The sequence below is a fragment of the Notamacropus eugenii genome, chromosome 1, assembly GCF_028372415.1.
Source record: "Notamacropus eugenii isolate mMacEug1 chromosome 1, mMacEug1.pri_v2, whole genome shotgun sequence".
Lineage (NCBI taxonomy): Eukaryota > Metazoa > Chordata > Mammalia > Diprotodontia > Macropodidae > Notamacropus > Notamacropus eugenii.
The window spans coordinates 535,320,461-535,335,779 of NC_092872.1; the positions used below are offsets into that span (position 1 = coordinate 535,320,461).

General features: G+C 33.7%; 1 protein-coding gene across 8 annotated transcripts in view; it reads left to right on the top strand.

The window, feature by feature from the left end:
* BIRC6 (baculoviral IAP repeat containing 6) overlaps nucleotides 1-15,319 on the top strand; it is a 302,402-nt gene that overhangs the window by 167,705 nt on the left and 119,378 nt on the right. For all 8 annotated transcript variants that reach the window (XR_011972445.1, XR_011972446.1, XM_072634130.1 and 5 more), the window contains 7 exons: nucleotides 388-496; nucleotides 3,825-4,046; nucleotides 5,008-5,788; nucleotides 7,168-7,311; nucleotides 8,282-8,411; nucleotides 12,789-12,920; nucleotides 14,499-14,666. Coding sequence is in view for 6 of the 8 variants with exons in the window: in XM_072634130.1 (XP_072490231.1) it covers nucleotides 388-496; nucleotides 3,825-4,046; nucleotides 5,008-5,788; nucleotides 7,168-7,311; nucleotides 8,282-8,411; nucleotides 12,789-12,920; nucleotides 14,499-14,666 (1,686 nt within the window). In the remaining 2 variants the exon portion in view is untranslated. The remainder of the gene's footprint in view (nucleotides 1-387; nucleotides 497-3,824; nucleotides 4,047-5,007; nucleotides 5,789-7,167; nucleotides 7,312-8,281; nucleotides 8,412-12,788; nucleotides 12,921-14,498; nucleotides 14,667-15,319) is intronic.

The following is a 15,319-nucleotide window of genomic DNA, read 5'->3' on the forward strand; positions in this document are numbered from 1 at the left end:
GATATCTTTCTGTATAGAATACAGAATATGCAGAATACAGTTATAGAATAACTTTTTAAATTAGCTTCTCTAGATAGCAAAAAGTATCTTTAATTAAGAAAAAAAGCATAAAATAATAAATAATAAATGAAAATATAATAATATAAAATATAATAAATAAATTTCAACTGATTTCAAACAGCAAAATGTCTTGTATGTATATATACACATACATACATACATACATACATACACATTTTATAAATACATTATATATATATATATATATATATATATATATATATATATATATATATATATATTTCCCTCCTGGATTTGCTTTTTTTTTTTTTTTTTAAATCAATTCTGAATTGCATTTTTTTCTATTCCTTTTTTTCATGTGGTAAGATTTGAATAGCCCTTTACTTTTTGGAAGACTTAATGGTTTATCTTCTGACTCTACAATAGACATTCTCTACCAGCTTGGAACCACTCAAGATCCTGGAACAAAAGACAGGTAAAACAATTTAAATTTCTTATTTTCCATATAAGAGAAAGACAGTATATCCTTATGGAAAGAGGATTGGTGACAGAGTCAAGAAGAACTAGGTTCAAGTCCCACTTCATATATACAATTCCAGTGACCTTGATCATATCTTTTTCCCTTTTCTAAATATATTTTGCTTTTTTCCTTGCTGCATGTAGACCCTGACAAAAACGTGAAATATAGATACTGATATTTTCTTATTTTCATTTATCTTTATTTATAGACTCAGGAGGGAGGAATGAAATCTCAGGCAAAATTTATACCACTTCCAGAATTGTATAATTGTGTAATATGATTGTTGTTGTCTCAAAGAGGACCAGGACATCAGAGAAATGATGGCATGACTTACACTTCACATTATTTTGAGTGACCTCACTTACTCCTCCTGAGCCATCTGGATCCAGTGACCGGATATTCATCAGGATAACTGGAGATGGCCCAGGATGCAGTGGGAGATCTTGACCTTTTAGGATAAGGCCTTTTCAGGTACTCATTTAAAGTGAGGTAATGCCCATTCAGTGAATAGGCCTCTTTAAAAGTAGTCATGGGGATGGCTCCTTTAATGGAAAAGAAAAAAAATAGACAAAACACACCGGGAGGGATGAGACCAAGTGGGAATAGCATCCAGATTCTTAGAGAAGAAGTTAGGGGAGTTTTTGAAAGAAATAGAAAGCAAAACTGTGCCAATGGGAAACCTCAACCACTCTGTCTCAGAACTGGATAAATCTAGCCACAAAATAAAGAAGAAAAAAGTTAAGGAGGTTAATTAAACCTTAGAAAAGTAGATATGATAAGACCTCTATAGAAAACTGAATGGGGGTAGAAAGGAATAAACATTTTTCTCAGTGGTACATGGCAGTATGCAAAAACTGACCATGTATATCCAGGTAATCATTGTACATTTTGACTGAATATGTGTTTTATCCTCACCTTGACTATATTCTGCTGGTTATTTTCATTATTAATTGCTGCTAACTACTTAGACCAGTTTGGGAGATTAGTATTACTGTTACCATCTAATTAATCACTACCAGTTCCCTACTCTTCTGTCTATTATTGAAGACCTTATCACTTACCTTATCCGATATTTCTTCTCCATGAGCTCTATGCTTCTGCCAACTTGGAAAACTGCCTGTCTCATAATATGCCATGGATTTTCATAACTTTTGTTATCTTTTATTTCTTTGGCAGCCTGTCTCTCCTTCCTCTTTGCCCACTGGATTTGTACCTATCCTATAAATAGAGTGTTTTTAATGTAGAGGACTATATCATCTACATTTTACATTTGGCTCAGTGTCTGTGACAGTGTTCTGCACATAGGTGCTTAAATTTTTTTGGTATTGTATTTGATCCTATTCTCCCAGAAAGATGCATTTCATTAAGTATCTTCAGTGTACTAAGTAGTGGGTATGCAAAGATAAAAATGAAATGGTCTCTGCCAATATTTATATTCTTCCGGGATATTGCAAGAGGGAACAGGGAGGAATACAGTCAGTATTCAGAGTTCTTTTGCTGTCTTTGTTTGGTTTGGACTTTTGATTTCATTGGTGTACAGATTTCCCTGACAGGAAATTGCCTCTGCCACTCAAGATCGTTAATTTTTCTACAACTTTGAAGTCTTAGAGTTCCATTGGGCAGTGAAATTAAGTGTATATTTCAGAAGTTGAGTTTCTTTGTATCCAGGTCTTCCTGACTCCAAGGCCAGCTTCTTATCTCCCACACCATAAACCTTCTCAAATATGAAATATTTTCAAAATAAATGAAAAGTAGTTTTTCTTAGAGGAAGCATCATTCACCAGAAGATCCTGAAGGGATCATTTTCTACACATTGGAAGTGGCATTTGGCTTGAGGATAAAAGAGTTCTAGAGGTTCCACAAGATAGAGAAAAAGTAACTGAGCAGTAACGTGAGATCTTCATGGAAAGATATGAGTGGAATTGCAAGTTATTTTGACATACCAAACAGAGGAGTTTGTATTTTACCCTAGAGGTAATAGGGAACCATTGAATCTAAGGAATGACATGAGTTACTTTTCAAGTTGAGAGGTGACATGGTCAGTTTTATGAATTTGGCTTTTGTGTGGAGGACAGATTGAAAAGAAAGCCAGGAACTAGAGAGACCAATTAGGAACTGTTTGCAATGATCCCTACAAGAGGGGACAAGAGGCTTGGGTTGTATCCATGTAAATAGAGAAATGTGTGTGGATATGAGAGTATGCCACTGATTAGACTATTGGGGCATGAGATAATTAGTGACTCATTGATGATTGTAAGATATCAGATCTGGAGGGAACATAAGGAATGTGGTAAAAGAAAAAAATATATAACAGAATTAGTATTAGGCATTCATTGAATCTATGCTATCTACAGATTTTGTTTTCTCTCACAGTCTAGATTTTCTACTCCCTCAGTCAGGTAGTCTTTTTTCTCTTATCATTATCAATTCCCTTTGCAACCAACTTTCTTAGAATGATGTCGCAAATTATTTCCCATCATAACTAGCTTGTTTTAGAAAACATAATCTGTCCAGTCACTTGTTTGATGACTATTTTTGGTAGTCACTTTAAGATGTACATAGTACTGTCGTTACTGAAATTCTTTTGGACATATAATGCAAATATGTTTATTAATTACTTTCATGAACACACAACTTATATTGGAAAAAACCTGAAGTATCAGGAATGGAAGACATCTCGTTCCATCCATATCTGAATAAAAATCCCTTCTGTAGCACACCCAGGAAGAGCTTATCCTGTCTTGGTTTGAAGGCTTGCACTGAAAAAGAACTGATGTTTTCCAAAGGAAACGTTTTGGTTAGCTCTAAACTTTTCAAAGTTGTTTCTTACTCAGAACCTAAATTTGCCTCTGTGTCACAATGAGACTTCAGAATAGTTTTTAATGCCATGAAATTTGTCAAGGTAAGCAGTACTTTGGATTTTAATTAGTTATTGAGTAGAATGTTTATAATTTCAAGACCAGTTATGGAAGACAATTTCATTTAAAATGTAATTATTACATGTAATGCACGAAAAGGTGCTTTTAATTAAGGAATGCTCATCTCTTTTTTTTTTTTTCACCCTTCAGATGTCTCATCCAACATTTTGGAAAGAAAAGGAAAAAATCTGCCCCACATAATTACTTATGCAATTCCACATACACACTAGTGAGCATGCATACACATTGTAAATACATTTTTTTCTATCACATGATATGAAAGGAATATAAAATAGAAGTGAGGCAAAGTTCTTTTCCTCGTGGAGCTTACAGTCTTAATAGCTCTTTGTGCTTCTTCCTTGAAGAATTCAGGCTTTGTTGAAGTGGGTCAGTGATTCTGCAAGAGTAGCTGCTATGAAAAGAAGTGGAAGGATGAGCTACGTCTGTCCCAGCACATCAACAAGAGAGTATGGTCTTTTGATGCCATCTCCCTCTCATTTGCACTGTGTAGCAGCAATTTTATGGCATAGCTATGAGCTGCTTGTGGAATATGATTTACCAGCACTGCTAAACAGAGAGCTCTTTGAGTAAGTACAGTATATGAAATCTTGTTTACATAATTCTGTTACAAATTTCTATATATGATGAAATTAACAATTCACATTCTGTATTTAAATAGTAATATGTTATCAAATATTGGATATAATGAATTATAATTCTGAGGAATATTAGTATATCTTTAACTACTTTAATTTGGTTTTTTTGTTTTAAAGAGGATAAATAGTTGATAGTCTTATGTGTTGTTTCAGCTCATTAAAAATCAAAGTAACTTACTGTAGTCACTGCAAAATTTATATTTAAAGCACAATTCTTTTGAGTTAGAAAATATAGACAAATTAATTTTTCTAACCTTTTTAATAATAGGTGGTTATTTTGATAGGTACAAGACACTTTTGATCAATATGTAGCTAGTGCTGCAAATGTTTCCCATAATTTCAACTTGGATCTTCACTTTACGTCTGTTATTCTTTCTGTACCTTTCTTTGGTGGTGACAGTTGAGCTTTTTGATGTATTTCTTGGGCTTAGTAAAGCTAAGCATCTCCTTTCGTTCTTCCACCTTTTTTAATTGCTTCAATCTTTGTATGAACCAGTTTTAAGCAGGTATGGACATACTGGATTGCAGGATGACAGTAGAATTCACTACTGTTTTCTGAATTACATGTAGGTAATAAATTATTTTCATTTTATGTTTTAACTCTTTATAAAAATTTTTAAATTTTGCCATTTTGTAATAGATTTAGTAGGCGTGTTGTAGATGTTGAATAATTGCTCAGCAAATTAACATATAAATTTGGATGAGGAGATAAAAGTATAAATCTTTACATTTTTCTCCCAAAAGATTTGTATAGTTTAAGTGAACCTTATTATCTCATTTTCTTCTGGGTAAATTGCATTTAAAAAAAGCATGAACTAGATTGTTTCAGAATAGAAGTGTTTTTTTTAAGTAAAGACTAACATTTATATACAATTTTGTTTGGCTTTTTCAGGTCACTTTTTAATTGGTCTATGTCTCTTCCTTGCAACGTGGTTTTGAAGAAAGCTGTTGACAGTCTTCTTTGCTCAATGTGTCATATACACCCAAATTATTTTTCCTTGCTTATGGCCTGGATGGGAATTACTCCTCCTCCATTACAGTGTCACCATAGACTTTCCATGACTGATGATAGTAAAAAACAGGACCTTGGTTCATCTTTAACAGATGATTCAAAAAATGCACAAGCGCCTCTTGCACTAACTGAGTCTCACCTGGCAACTCTTGCTGCATCCTCTCAATCTCCAGAGGCTATCAAACAGTTATTAGACTCAGGATTACCTTCACTTCTTGTAAGGAGCCTGGCTAGTTTCTGTTTTAGCCACATTTCTAGCTCTGATTGCACTTCTCCATCAGTGGATATTACCCAGGACAAACTCAGGAGACACCATGTTCCACAGCACTTTAATAAGATGCCCATCACAGGAGACCTGGTTGCACCTGTTCTCAGGTTCTTGACAGAAGTTGGCAGTAGCCACGTAATGAAAGATTGGCTTGGTGGTTCTGAAGTCAACCCTTTATGGACAGCTCTTCTGTTCTTACTATGTCATTCTGGTGCCACTTCAGCAGCACACAGTTCAGGGGTGCCACAAACTAGTACAAGGTCTACTTTGCTTTCCTCAGCTTCTGGAACAGGATTAACTACTCAGCAGAGGACTGCAATTGAAAATGCCACAGTGGCATTCTTTTTACAGTGCATTTCTTGTCACCCTAATAACCAGAGGCTGATGGCTCAGGTAAGAATAAGATAAATGTACAAAGTAATTGTTAAGTAATTTCCATTGGACTTGGTGGGGTGGAGGGAGGATGTGATAGCACTTAGAGTAGATCCAGAATTTCTTTTTGATGGTACTGGAAGTGAACTTCTTGAAAGAAATAAGGATTCTGAGAAGCTGAGCGGAGAAAGAAGTACAATTCAGACCTGTGAGATAAGTTTATAAAGGTGTAAAAATAAAAGGTGGAAAAATAATGTTTATTGTGAAACTGTTAGAATGGTAGTATGCTTGAAACATTACTAAAAGTGAAGGGGAACAATGTATAATCAGCCTGGAAAAAGATGTGGAAACCAAACAGTAAAACTGGATAGAAGGGCTACTATTTGATCCTAGAGACAATAGGAGGTCTAGAAATTCTTGATCACAGAAGTGACATCAACTGATCTATGCTTTAGGAAGAGGGTGAAATGGAAAGGAGAGAGGCTTGAGCTAGGAGGCTTTTGCAATACAAATGAGAAATGATAAGGTAGATTAACTGGGATTTGAACCATGGGATTGAGGTTTTTTTTTTAAAAAAGGTAATTATTCTGTCAATTTTTTGTCTACATCCATTGCTGATGAGTGTGTTGTTTTATTCTGAAACTATTACTTTAGTGCAGCTTGAACACTTTTTAGGAGAATAATCTTAGAATTTGTAAGGTTTAAAATGAGCCCACATTACGTAATTTTAATCCAGTAGTTCATGATTATGAAGCAGTTGCTCATTATAATTGGCATAGCATGGGATTAATCTTAAAAAAATGTATTACCACTCATTGTCCTAGGATTTAAAAAAAAATTGCTGAAATTCATTTGTCATATTGGAACTTGGTGGTATAGCTCTGTGCTTTCAATGAAGCGATCAGGGGCCTAGGACTTGAAAATTTTTGTTTTAAAACAAGGCTTCATTGCCATATTGTTGTAATTAGATTATTTGCTTGATATTAGAAGATTTAGTGTCTTGGTAGTAACTATTGTGTGATTGTTATTATGTGAATCATAGAATCATAGATTTAGAGGTGAAAGGAGAAGCTGGTTTAGTTTCTCATTTTGGAAATGAAGCCATTGAAACCCAAGTTAAGTGCTTTGTTCAGGGTCCATTACTGGTGGTAATGGAATAATTGAGACTGAAACTAGGTCCTTTGACTCCAAATCCAGCACTCTCTCCATTCCTCCATATATCCTTCCTTAGTTCATCTACATTTAATTTTTTGCAGTGTATTGAGTTTTTAACGTAGCTTTTGGACTACATTGGGGTTTGGTTTTTTTTTTTTTAAGGTTTTCTCTTATAATTCTATAGAAAACATACCTTGGGGTTTAAGAAATCACATTTAACAGTTTTAAATGTCTTACCCCTCCAGGTTCTTTGTGAACTTTTCCAATCATCCCCTCAACGAGGGAATCTTCCAACATCAGGAAACATTTCAGGGTTTATACGACGCCTCTTTTTGCAGTTGATGCTAGAGGATGAGAAAGTGACAATGTTTCTTCAGTCACCATGCCCAGTGAGTATATTTTGTTTGCCCAGATCATTTCCACCATTAGAGTTTTGTTGAGTTAAAAGTAATTATTTATTAAAATCTATGAATGGAGTCTGCCAGTATTCCATATCATCTGGATCTGCTACAGAAAAAATAGCTAGAATGAACCTTATACTTAGAACCCACATGCTATTTATTTTACAGTCCTTCCTACAGACCTTTTCAAAAGGTATTAACTTTTTTACCCTGAATCTGTTGTATCCTGTCATCTTATCCCTCATGGGGCTGTCTCCTGAGATATGCTGAGTACAGGATTTTGTCAGTCTGTCTCCCTACATAGGGAAGGACTGTTTTTCCAGTAACTCTTGACATATAGGCACACATATATGTACACACACACATATTACTTAGTAAGAAATTTCTGGATAATTTCTTGTTACAATTTTTTAAACTTTTTTCATATTTTTTATCTGTGCTATATATACTCTTATTTGTCAGTCTGTATTTTTAAAACCCTTTTTGTTCACAACTTATTGAAGTATATGTGCTTTACCATTTTGTTTAGTTTTAACACTAAAAAGATCAGTCAGAGTGATTACCACAAAAGTTTTACTTTGAAATAAACTTTCTCACCCTTCTATCTCTATTTTCATTGCTATGTGGATTTTGAAAAAAACAACACTGCTTCAGTTGGTGTACATTTGTTCTTTAAGGTACTCTTAAATTCCAATCCTTTTATTGGTAGTCCAGTTTTTGAAATTTTAATTTTTGCAGTCATCTCAGTGTACAGGGCAAAAAATATCCCAAGTAATTATAATAAAATAAGGAAACAGAATCATTTATCATTTTGTTAATACTTGTAATACATCTTATAATGTGAATGTTGCTTATTAGATATAAGTATTTTAAATATTTTTGTGCTTTTAAACTCATGGACTTTAAAATTCTGTCCGCAAAGCAGAATGTAAACTCACTCCTTTGATTTAATTTTCAGTTGTACAAAGGAAGAATAAATGCTACCAGCCATGTGATCCAGCATCCAATGTATGGAGCAGGACACAAGTTTCGTACTCTTCATCTGCCTATTTCAACAACTTTAGCAGAAGTTCTGGATAGAGTATCAGGTCGGTCTGTCTTCAAGTGATTTTTCTTTAAATTTCCTGAAGATTGCCTTTATATCAGTTTCAGGCTTGAGGCAATAGTCAGGGACTATTTCATTTTTGTTTATACCTCTAGTGTCTAAAATAATGCACAGTACAGAAGGTACTGCTAGATACCTTTTAGGTAGTAGATAAATGCTTGCTGATTGGCTTATCTATAACATCCATGTGTCTTAAAACTTATATTACCCATAACTGAGCAAAGATACTGAGGACATTGTTATTCAGGGACTAATTGGACCAAACTTTCTTTGAATCTGTAGTAAAAAAGTAATCATCTAAGATACATGTATTTAAAGTTTTGATTCAGTGATATCCATCTACTTCTGAGCACATTGAATGTTCCATTAAAATTATTTCTTGTTCTTCTAAGTATTACTTTATGAGAGACAATGGATAGAGAATTGGCTTTAGAATCTGGAACACCTGGGTTGAAGACTTTCAAAAATACTGTGTAGAAGTAAAACTTTCTTGAGTCAGTTGACCTCTCAGTGCTCCTAAGCTATTCTCTCAGTGCTCTCAAAGTTGTAAAGCAAGTGTCATCAAGGAAGTTCCTCATTGGGAGCTTCATCCATAGCTGTACAGCTCCATTCAAGAATAACCCCAAGTCTTAAGAGTTATTTCTAATTTCCCACTGCAAAGAGGAATAATGAGTGGCTGTAGGGTAGAATGGAAAGTAATAGGTATTTATATAGTACCTCTTCTGTGCTAAGCATTGTATTAAACACTTTGTTTTTTTTAACAAATATTCATCTAATGTTTATAACCCTACAAGGTAGGTGTAATTATTATTATTGTTATTATTAATTTCCCATTTTAGAGTTGAGGAAACCGAGGCAAACAAAGATTAAGCATCTTTCTTAGCTAGTAAGTGTCTGAAGCCATATTTGATCTCAGGTCTTGATTTCAGACCCTGTAGTCTTTTTTGCTTCACTATTATCTGCCTCTAATGCATATGTGAGTATTAATTGCAAATCTCCTTTATAATCTCCCCATTCTAAAGAGCAATTATAGTGAAACACTATGAAGGTTATTTGCCCAAGAAAGTAGTGACAACTAGATAAAATAAATATTTTTTTTGAAAGAACATTACACAGATGGGGTGTTACTTTCTTCTGTCATTTACATATATTCCAGAAATTTTTAAGCACTGAAGTAAATATGGAAAATATTGCTTGTAAATTGACAAGGATGGATTATGCAGCAAATTGACAGTAGCATGTTATGTGCTTGCATAAATGGGTAATTAATACCTACCTTTAGTTACTCCAAAAAATACCAGAATACTGTTATCATAAAAGCAAAAAAAAAGGTGATTTGATTCAGAAAATCTTCCTCATTATAGCTTAATTTTTTAGAAATCGCTTTAATATGTTGTGTCTTGGCCTTGTTTATAAAGTTCTTCAATACAGACTTTGCCCATTATGTAGTATATCAAATATTGCATAGAAAAAATAAGGCATAAATTACCCAGATTTCAATGGTTCTTAATACTCTCAGTGTCTCAGTGTCCCAAGCCACTCTAGGGAAGTTGGGAGTTCTTATCCATTAAGGTATAATCAGTGGTCTGGACAAAAAGAAAAATGAAAAAAACATCTTTAATAATGGCTACAGTTGCAAGTCACTTATGTTAGAAAAATTGAAATTTATTGTATATTTAAATCTAGTTATGAATTAATATAGTATTATTCTTTGTTATCCCTTACTTAGAGCTTAACAGAACACTTTGCCTTGTTAATGTAAAGGAAGAGGATTGTTTTAAAAATTATGGTTTTGGAACCATGAACAGTCAGTGAAATGTAATTCATTGGAAGTGAGAAGTCCCTGTTTTGAAACCCTTCTTCTAATTAAATATTGAGAAAATGGTAGGGTAGAAAAAGAATTGCTTTTGAAAAAAAGAGAAACTGAGTTCTAATCCCGGCTTTTCCTTGTCCTGCAATTGATTTCCACTCTCAGAGCCCTAGGTTTTTTATTTGTAAAAACAGGACATTGTATTCCATGACTGCATGCACGTAATGTGGATCAATTTGTTGTGTGTCCAAACTCTTGCTGCCATTCATTTGCACAGTTGGATTAGACTTCCCAGGTTAAGGCCGTGAAGTTTGGGGTAAAGGGGAATGCACATGATTATCAAAAAGTGCATTTATTAACCAGGGTTTTTTCTTGACCTATTTATGTCTTGGGAAATAGGATGACTAGTTATAATCAATTTTATTTTTGAATCTTTAAAGAAGGTATTTGGAGATCTGTCTTGAGGTCTATTCTCCGGATATCACAAATTTGAGTTAATCTGAGATTACAGTTTCTTGTTATTTTTCTGTTTCAAACTGAAAAAGTATTAGTCTAGCATGTACAATTTTTGGCTTATCCACTGCATGCAGAAGAGATATGTCATGTTTAGTGTTACTTCTGGGTTTTTGCTTTGACACTCTTCAAACCTGTGTGATCTTATGTTCTTATGCTTTTCCTAATTTCTTTCTTTTCCTTTTGTTATTGTACTTCATTTTGTATGTAAACTGAAATAAAGTGAACTCTTAGATTCCCTTCCTCCCTTACCTTTCCATTCTTAGTGGTCTTCTAATCAGGATCTGATTATTGGCCCTTTTTCAAAAGACTGTAGGATTTAGAGCCAGATCAGCTTTATAGATAATAAATTCCAGACTCTTCACTTTTATAGAAATGGAAACTTGGATCAACAAAAGTTATGACTTGGCCAAGGAAAAAAATAGGTGAACTCTAGGACTTAACAGAACAAGGTTCTCTTATGCTGCCACAACATAAGTTCTAAATATTCGATTCCTAAACCTTGTGGGATGGTGTATAAATTTGGCTGAGTAGTCCCCTGAGTTTCCCGAATGAGGAATGAATTATGCTTCCTTGTCGCCAGGGTTTTTCTTGTGTTTGTTAGTTTGTTTTTCTGTTAATGAGAGTTTAACTTTCATTTCATTGTTGTAGTCCTTGCAACAAAAGAATGTTGTTCTCTTGGTTCTGCTTAATTTTGGCTTTGTTTCATTTTATGCAAATCTTATTACCTCTTCTCTGAATTTTTCATATTCATTCTTTCTTGCTGCACAATAATATTCCATTCACATTTATATATAATATTTCCATACATTCTCCTACTCAGTGGTATGCCCATTTTATTTCTAAGTTGTGGCTATTACATACAGTGTTGCCATAAATATTTTGATGTATATGTTGAACCTTTGCTCCTGTCTTTAATTTCCTTAGAATATCAGCTCAGTAGTGTAAATCTAATTATATTCTGAACATCTCTAAAACTAACAATTTTAAAGTATAGACAGATTTCCCCCTTCATCTGTTTTGGTCATTTTTAATTGAAAGATTGTTGGAGTCAGAGTTGAAAGAAAACTTTGGAGTTCAACCAGTGTCAATTTACATGAGAGTCTGATACCCAGAAAAATTATGTGATTTGTGTAGTATCCCATAGGAGCTGACATTCAAGAATGTGTCATCAAACTCTAAAACAAATGCTTTTTCCAGTATACCACCTGTTATAAAGTCATCTACATTATATACCATGCAGTGAAAATGAACACTATGGGTCTTCAAATCTTTTTTTTCTCTTTTGTTATATAGAGAAATGTTCGATGAAATCTATTGTAAAAATTTCAGCAAAAATCTAAGATCTATTAGCAGCGTAGCTGCAGGTTGTGACTTGTGAGTTCTCTTTTGACTTGTTTGCCCCACAGAATAACTTCATTTAGTCTGAATCTTATTGCTTCAACATCCAGCTCAGAGCTGGGTACATTGATTTATTTTCCGTTTCTTTTAATGCATTAATATTTTCAAATCTCATTAGATCGTCACTATATATAATTATCAAAGATAATTGATTTTTTTAGAGATTTGATCCACGTATGTCTACTTGCAGAAATACTTTCTACAAAAACACGCAATTCTCCTATTGTGCAATGCAGCACATTAACTTTCAAACAGGTGTGACTTTTTTTAAATTAAATTTTATTTTCTGTTCTGAATTCTTTCATTCACCTTTCTTTCTCTAACCCACTGAAAAAGCAAAAACAAAAACAAACAAAAAACACAACCCAGTAACAACTGTGTATAATCAAAGCAAATTCCCGCATTAGCAACGTCTAAAATATGTACTTCAGTATATAATCTGAGTTCATCATCTCTCTATCTGGAGATGGATAATTTATGTCATCATGAGTTCTCTGGAACTGTTTTATTCCATTGTGTTGATCATAGTTCCTAAGTCTTTCAGAATTGTTTGTCTTTGCAGTATTGTTTATTGCTTCCTGGCCTGTATTTTTAATAAGAAATGTGTTTTTAAATAAATTATGTACTCTTCTGCAGACACCCCAAGTATCACTGCTAAACTAATTAATGAACAGAAAGATGACAAAGAAAAGAAAAACCATGAAGAGAAAGAAAAAGTTAAGGCAGAGAATGGATTTCAGGACAATTATAGTGTTGTTGTTGCCTCTGGTATGTTTTTATTTTTCTTTTTCCATTTTAATTTCATTTTTTTTGTTGTTGATTATGTAAAATATGTGAACAGTTAAATCATTTAATGAAGTCAGTTATTTTTATCTGCAAGCTATTGAATACAGCACATAGGAAAATCAGCTGTATTATGCATGAATATTTAAACTATACTGGGAGGGAATTACTTGTTAGTCCCAACCATGAACCCTTAAGAATTTTTATGCAATCTGTTCCTTTTCAGTAATTCAGATAACCTTGAAAATGATTAAGGGTAAAAGAGATAATTTAGTTATGTCTATTCTTCCCCCCCCCCCCCATTAATAAACATATTTTCAATTTGAGATATTTCTCAATTTACATCTCAACTGGCCTATTTTGTGAAGTTACTTCTCTAAAATGAGTGAGGATTTGTATGCTTAGAGCATTATGTCTTTGATATGTGTATTTGAATATCTAATAAAACATGAAAATTATTTTTTTAGGTTTTATTTTGTATCAGTGACTTGTATTTTCCAATATTTCCAGAATCTTACTTATTTTCAAGGAGACCTTGGATAGATTCATGGATGGCTGGATGCTATATCACTGGGGTGTGTATGTGTGTGTGTGTAGGGGTGGGGGGGTTGTGTGCGCCTGTGTGTGTGCGTGTTAAACACATAATCTTAAGGATTTGTGACCAAAATTACTATAGTCTCTAAACAAGGCAAAAATCTAACTGAAAAGTTAACTTGAGTAAAGATGAATGGAATTTTTCCTTCTAATGTTATCAGGTGGAAGTATATAACTGGAGAAAATTGAATAGCACATGGTGAATGATAAATGTTGAATTATTAGTGGGGGAGAATTTAACTCGAAAACATGTTAGCTACAAGTTAAGACATAATCTTGTTTCACAAGGTAAAATGTACACATGAAATCTTGTATGGAGAGCTTTGTAAATTTGAAAGTACTATAAAGTACAAACTCTCAATATTTTGTGACATTAGGCAAATTATGAGGATTTCTCTTTTTTTCTTGCTCTATCTAGTCTTTGTGTCTCTTCTCTTGATCTCCTCTTTTATTTCTTTCCTTTTTCTTTCTCCTTCCTAGACTAGTTTAACGATGTGTTCTTTGGTTATGAAGGGTAATGGAAATCACTTGTTAGCCATTGTTGTGGCTTCTTTACTGTTTCTCTTTGTTTGATGAATGGCAATATGTATAATCTCCATTAATTGCTTTTTTTTGTTTTGTTGTTATTCTTGTTTTTGCCAAAATTGGGTTGATTTCTGAAAGCAAGATTTGCTGCAGGACTCAGCGTCATCAACTACTCATTATTGACCAACGCAGGACTGAGCACATTTATTATTCAGTAAATGGTAGTGCGCTAATTAATATAACTACACATGTGTAAACATGTATCTACATGTAACACATACATATATCTTCCTCTCAGGTACCCATAACTGCTCCCTTCAGGGGATATAATGCTGGATTAGTATGACGTTTCTTTTTCTTTTCTGTCATCAGATATTTCTTTTTATCAAACAACTTCAATAACTACTTAAAACCTGTGATTTGTTTGTCTCATTTTTTTCTTAGGCTTGAAATCCCAGTCTAAACGAGCTGTATCATCCACACCACCTCGTCCCCCATCAAGGAGAGGTAGAACAGTGCCAGATAAAGTAGGTAGCTCTTCTTCAGGAGCAGAGTCTTCCAGCAAGACTATTACTGTTCCTGTTTTTCACCTATACCACAAACATTTGCCAGGTAATTTTCAGAATGATAGAATAACTAAATAATTATTTCAGTTTATTTTACCTCTACAGATTAGTAGCAGCAGCAACATTCACAATATATTTTGACAATATATATTGGAATTTGTAAATGCTTCATGTCATTATTTAAAAGTGAAATTGGTTTAAGTTCTCCCAATGACTCACTTTTCCTAAAATATTCTTCACTCTTATTGAGAACATCAATCTGTCCACCTCAGTACTCTTTGTATTTATGTTCTTTTTGTGCTGTCGATCCTTACATATGTGCTTGTTGTGCCCCCATTAGAATGTATTTGTTTCCCTGTTGACTAATGTAGTATGGGCACATAGTTGCACTTAATGTGTGTTGACCGATTCCCCCAATTATATAATAAGATAGCTGTTGTCTTCCCCTTGGTCTTCTTCAGGTTAAATAATGCTCAGTTCATTCAGTAGTACCTTGAATGATATTTCCCCAATGACTTGCTATCCAGAATTGGCTACCAATTCACCTTTATATGATTTTGCATGTGTATGTATACACGAACACATATGTACATAAGCACACACATGTACACATAACCATGTGTATAGACATGCTGTATATACTAGTATATGTACTTGTCTCAACAGTTATAATGAACGTTCATGGCAAGTAGGTATTGT